This window comes from Ctenopharyngodon idella, chromosome 19, assembly GCF_019924925.1.
Source record: "Ctenopharyngodon idella isolate HZGC_01 chromosome 19, HZGC01, whole genome shotgun sequence".
In the NCBI taxonomy this organism is placed as follows: domain Eukaryota; kingdom Metazoa; phylum Chordata; class Actinopteri; order Cypriniformes; family Xenocyprididae; genus Ctenopharyngodon; species Ctenopharyngodon idella.
In genome coordinates, this window is record NC_067238.1 from 11,676,138 (window position 1) to 11,682,500 (window position 6,363).

At 35.8% G+C, this 6,363-nt stretch overlaps 1 protein-coding gene across 1 annotated transcript in view; it reads left to right on the forward strand.

Moving 5' to 3' along the window:
• Positions 1–5,544: 5,544 nt before the first annotated feature.
• Positions 5,545–6,363, forward strand: part of iffo1a (intermediate filament family orphan 1a) — a 13,737-nt gene continuing 12,918 nt past the window's right edge. Inside the window, exon 1 of the mRNA XM_051873604.1 lies at positions 5,545–6,363. This exon is cut by the window's right edge and continues 463 nt beyond it. Coding sequence (XP_051729564.1) covers positions 5,850–6,363 — 514 coding nt within the window. The 5' untranslated portion in view covers positions 5,545–5,849.

Consider the following 6,363-nt stretch of genomic DNA (forward strand, 5'->3'; position numbering starts at 1 on the left):
GCACGAGCCTTGTAAGTATGTGCGTCTGTGCGCACCGATAACAGCGTGGCGTGCGATACCGAATTAAATCCTCTTTTGCCTCTTCTAGCGCTGGAATGGTTTTATATCTATTTAATGTGTAAACTAGCAAGACAAAACACGTACAAATGATAAGCCTTTCACTCTGTTGCGGTTAAACTTGCAATTGATCCGCGAATCACATGCGTGCCGAACCGTGGGGCTTGGTCCGTACGGATCACAGATCAACAACGATCCGTTTAACCACTACTTTCTGGTGTTTTTTAATGTTATGGTCAGAAAAGTGTCATGAACGTAGTGTAAAATATTTCAAGTCATCTCAGAAGTAGAAATGTTAGTAAAGAAGTGTTAATCCTTATGTACTGTTGCGGGTCAATTTGACCCGTTTTGATTTTTGAGTTGTCGGAAACATCAGTTAACCTATATTTTTTTTCTATGACTCTTTCTCATTTAGGGTCATGAACATGCATGCAAGGTTTCAACACGCTGATGTGTTTTGACCAACACTATCTCACGACCAATTCGTACGTATTTTACGAGGTGGCTAATTCGTACGAATTCATACGACTTGCCTAAACCCCAGTGATGGTTAGGTTTAGGGGCGGGGTTAGGGGTACGAATTCATACGAATTTGGCAACTCGTAAAATACGTACGATTTAGCAAAAAACATACTAATTTGTACGTGTGAGGTCTTACGAATTCGTATAAATTAGCCACCTCGTAAAATACGAATTGCCGTGTGATCGGGTTGGTTTTGACATGTACACACAAAATTACTATTGTGTTCATGGGTCAATTTGACCCGTGTGTTTTAATGTACTAAAGCAACTATACAGACCCAAAATAATAACATTTTTTGGTTATATTTTGTTATTTTTTACTACCCTATGAAGCTAAAAAATTAGCTTTCTCCCACTTATTTCAATACAAAAAAAAAATTGTGTCAGCCACATTTGGTAAAAATGAACTACCATTTCTTTTTTCAATCTATCTGAAATACTATCAAACCTACATTGTTTTTCTTGCAATTTTGTGACTTTTTCTCATTTAGGGTCATGAACATGCATGCAATGTTTCAACACGCTCATGTGTTGTGAAATGTGCATACAGAAATTTTATACATTCTTACGGTTCATGGGTCAATTTGACCCATATAGACAGCTATTCAAAAGCAACTACAGACCCAAAATACAAAATACTTCTTTGTCAGAACTTTTCAACTGTGTCTTTTCAGTGTCTTGCTGAGTTTAACAACTTTTTATTTTCAACGTTTGTGAAAATAAAAAGTTGTTTTACCTGTTAACTGTCTGAGCATAGACTTGAAAATGACTTTTCCAACTTAAATTGTTAAAAATCTTGAATACTTCAGAGCACAGACTTAAAGGGATAGTTCACCCAAAAATGAAAATTCTGTCATCATTTATTCGTCCTCAAGTTGTTCCAAACCTGTATAAATTTCTTTGATCTGCTGAACACAAAGGAAGATATTTGGAAGAATGTTTGTAACCAAGCAGATCTCTCCCCCCATTGAATACCATAGTAGGAAAGAAAAATAAAATAACATGTTCAACTCAAGTTGTATAATGGCAAGTGTCCCACAGGTGTGGGGGAGGGGCAGTCTTAAAAATAATGGTTAAAAACATTTTTATAAATCATAAATTCAGATAATTATTCTTTGTAATGTGTGAAAAGTATTGATATTAAAAGTTAATTATTTGTACATGATTGTATGTTTTTTTTTGTTTGTTTGTTTTCATTGTGTGTTTTTTGTGGAATTGTATTGACCCAGACAGGCTGTAACCAGGAATCGAACAGTGCATGAGGGTTAATATAAACTTTAATATATGGAAGTTAAATAGAACAAAAATCAGAACCACTGATAGCCTGAAAACTGAGAAATTTTAAATATTACATTTAAGTCCATTTAAGTATATATATATATATATATATATATATATATATAAAAGCTGAATTTTCAGCATCATTACTCCAGTCTTCAGTGTCACATGATTCTTCAGAAATCATTCTAATATGATGATTCAGTGCTCAAGTAACATTTCTTATTATTATCAATATTGAAAACAGTTGTGCTGCTTAACAGTTTTGTGGAAACCGAGATACGTTTCTTTCAGGATTCTTTGATGAATAGAAAGTTTAATAAAATAACAGCATTTATGTCAAATATAAATCTTTTGCAACATTATAAATGTTTCAGTATCATTTTGATTTATTTAATGCATCCTCGCTGAATAAAAGTATTAATTTCTTTCAAAGAAAAAAAATTGAACGGTAGTGTAGTATATGGTGGCAAAGCCTCTGAAATATCTATAAAGTAATTGCCCAGTAAAGGTAAGTCCACGATAGTGTGATACTGCATTGCAGTTCTCATACAAACCACTAGAAGCGCCCTCTCACTTGTAAGAGATCCACATTGTGCATAGTGCTGCAGTGATGCTACCCTTACTGCTTATGGTCCTCCTGGTACTGCTAAAGTGCCTCCATAGAATTAAGTCCTTTATTGTAAATCGTTTTGATAACACATACTGTTGAAAGTAAAACAAATACATTACTAAATTTGGAAATACACTGCATGATAGCATAAACAGCTTATGCACTTTAAATAGAGGTGTGGCTGCCTGCAGAGAGCGTCATTAGTTGTTGTTGTTGCCGCCTAGTGACACTCAGTGGAAATGGCATTGTGTTTATTACCTGCAAACTTTCTACACATTACTTTAACTAGAACTAAATAAATGAATTCAATTAAATAATTTCAGTACGTACGCAGTTAAAATGATGTACTTTCAAAAAGTGAAAACGTTCACTGGCTGCATGCATATTGGACACATTGATCTTCTGTAAGGAGTGTGCTTGACAGAAAAAAAAAACTGCATTTCTTATTTATTGAGCTGTGAGGATGAGCAAGATGCCAGACAGAACATCATTCTAACCTCCACGGGGACTGCCAAGGCTTTGGGCAAAGTCATCCCACAGCTCAGTGAGTATATGGACACATAATAAATGCTGTGTGAATGGAATCAGTATAATTTATGGAAGAACTTTCTTCAGTGCAATATTTATGACTATGTGCACTCCAGCTAACAGACAGATAGGTCTACTCTACCAGTCAAAAGTTTGAAATAATTATGTTTTTTTGTTTTTTCAAGCATTTATTTCATCAAAAATACAGTAAAAAGTTTGGGGTGTGGAAAGAAAAAAATAAAGAGAGAAAGAAAGAAACTTATCAAAAATAACAGTAAAGACATTTATAATGTTACAAAAGATTTATATTTCAAATAAATGCTGTTCATTGAACTTTCTATTCATCAAAGGATCCTGAAAAAATAGCAGTTTCCACAAAAATATTATGCCTCAAAAACTGTTTTCAACATTAATAATAATAAGAAACAGTATTAATGACCGAGCACTAACAAAGTATAATTGAGCAGCAAATCAGCATATTAGAATGATTTCTGAAGGATCATGTGACACTGAAGACTGGAGTAATGATGCTGAAAATTCAGCTTTGCCATCAATAAATTACATTTTAGAAAATATTCAAATAGAAAAGAGTTATTTTAAATTGTGATAATATTTCACAATATTACTGTTTTACTGAGCATTCTTTCAAAAACATTATAAATCCAAATTTTTTGACCAGTACTGTATAGGCCTATCACATCCACTGAGTCATGCTGGAGTGGCTGGAACTCATTTATGTTTCTTTTCATGTTTGAATACTTACTCTGGTCAACCAACAGACATTATTATCTTACAATCACATTTAGCAAGTGCTATTCACTCTCCATTATAGTGATTATACATGTTTAACTTCTAATTGTTTGCATAATGACTCTTGATAACTATGACTCTTGATTTTCTTGATATTTGACGTGATGACAGGATTGTCATGGAGCTGCCAGTGGGCCTATAATCATCCCTTCATCTCCCCTCTTGTCATCCCAGATCACTTCACACAGCATGTCATTATGTGTTAGGGCTAGCTGTGATGTTGATGAGTCACTGTATCTGAACTACTTATTTTCTATCATAGAACCCACTTAAGAAAATCTCTTTTTTTATTTTGTCCTAAGAGCAAAAAGTCAATTATTTATCGTAATACTGCTCTTTCATTTACCGACCTATCTCTCTCTACACTAAGATGAGTGTGAGGAGGTTAAGAAGGTAAGTATAACCAGCTGTTGCTTTGCGAAGACGGTGGAAGATTGGCCATCTGGAGCACTGAGAGAATTCCCAGTAGGCTGATCCACCTGTAAACTGTGCCCCCAATATAGATTAATATATATATATGTATTACATGTGTTTACATATGCATTTGACTGAGTTGCCTAAATGAAAATGTGATTTTTTTTCCCCAATGGTTAATTTTCACAGGGACCGTATGGACAAACACCAACATTTTTTTTTACCAGTCTGCCCTGCATTGTTAACCTGTTAAAAATAAAACTCTGTTTACTAATTACTGTGATGTCATGTTCAAGATGGATATGATAATGAGGGTGAGATTGCAGTGCCACACAATGAAGTCCTCTGTTTATGCTTTTCTGAGTGCTGCTTGTTCTTCTATTCAACTGTAAAAGACTTTGTAAACAGTGTTGAATAAAGCTTTACTGTCTTCTTACTAATAAATAATGTGAAACATATGCTTTGGATGTATTCTATTGTAAAATTATATTTGGAGAACTTTTTCACTGCATAGAAACCCAGGATCATATATAGATTTATATAGATTAAACATAGATTGTATAGCTTTACCCTGGTCCCAGACTCAGAGTTTCAGTTTTATACTATGAAAATCTTTTATAAAAGTACCCTTTTCTCTCAAAAGTTAGTGTGCTTAGTTACCAAGGAGACAAAACTGTCAGTGAAGACCATACTTGAGATGAAATATGAGTAACTGTTTTTGTGAGCAGATTTTATATTCTGTCATTTCAAATCAACTATAATTTTCACAAACTATGGAAACAGTAAGAAAATATTATGCTATGTATAATGTAATTATGAAATTACAGCTAAGATAAGCTATTTTATTCCATACATGTGTAATTCGACCAACATATAGGCCTACATAGGCCTAATTCGATATGTTGTGAAAATAACACTGTGGTGGAAACATTCAAACAAAAAGTGTGTTTCAAAACAGCTAAATTTATTAATTTTCTACTTTTCTGAAGGTCCACATTGCCGAAAGTGTCTATAGTTGAAGAAACCCGTACGTGTGTGCATAAATAGATAATATCCACGCTCTCCGTCACGATTTGTATCACACTGTTGTTGCCAATCACAGTCAGTGACTTTAAGGGTGCACCTACGCTACCGTAAATCCCAGAAACCTACAAACGCACATTCAAAATGGTGAGCTTAAATATTTCACAATAAAATATAACGTAACAGTCCCTGGGTTTAAATGTCTTTTTTTATCTCATCGATTAAACTATACACGTTGAAGTCAAGAAAACTGGATAAACTGTCGCGATGCGCGCGAGTGAGGCGCTTATACTAACTAATCACGGTAAGAAGGAGCCGCAGTTGCTCCTTTCATGTTTATCTCTGCTCTGGAGCCTGGCTGTTCCGCTACGAAGACGCGTTTAATCCTCACTAAGAAAACAAACTACGTCTGTTAAGGTATTGGTATAACAAATAGCATGCAAATACGCGTAACGCGTTCTTATGTTACATTAATAGACTGTCATATAATTTAAAGGGTGTTAATCGGATTCATTCATTTGGTCCTACTGAATCGGACAAGTGTTTCTTCAGTTTATTAACTTCGGAGGATCATCTTTGAAGGCACATAGTTAAATCAGTGTTCATGCCGGACTTTGAGCATTTTAGATTTTCTCATACTAGAATGAATCCTGTATTGGGGGAGAACGTGTATTCGTTCCAGCAGAACCAGGTGACGGGCTTCGCGGACTCCGCGTCATCGGGCCACTGGACCGATCCAGCGGGCCTTTTCTTGAGCGAACACACGGGTGGCTTCGGGCAAGATGGGTTTGACCTGGGCGCTTTACCACCTCCGGGAACACCGTATCTACACCTGGGTAACTATCTTCACCGGGTGTCTCCACCTCCTCCTGCCGCCACGGCCCTGCGTAACGACCTGGGATCCAACATCAGCGTCCTCAAAACTCTGAATTTGCGTTTCCGCTGCTTTTTAGCCAAAGTGCATGAACTGGAACGTCGGAATAAAGTATTAGAAAAGCAACTGCAACAGGCTTTGGATGACAATGCGGAGTGTGCAGAAAATAAGAAGCCTTTAACGCGAGATGTTGGGGTTCAAACCGGCTTCGTTGGATTGTTTCCTGTTAGGCCAGACCTGATAC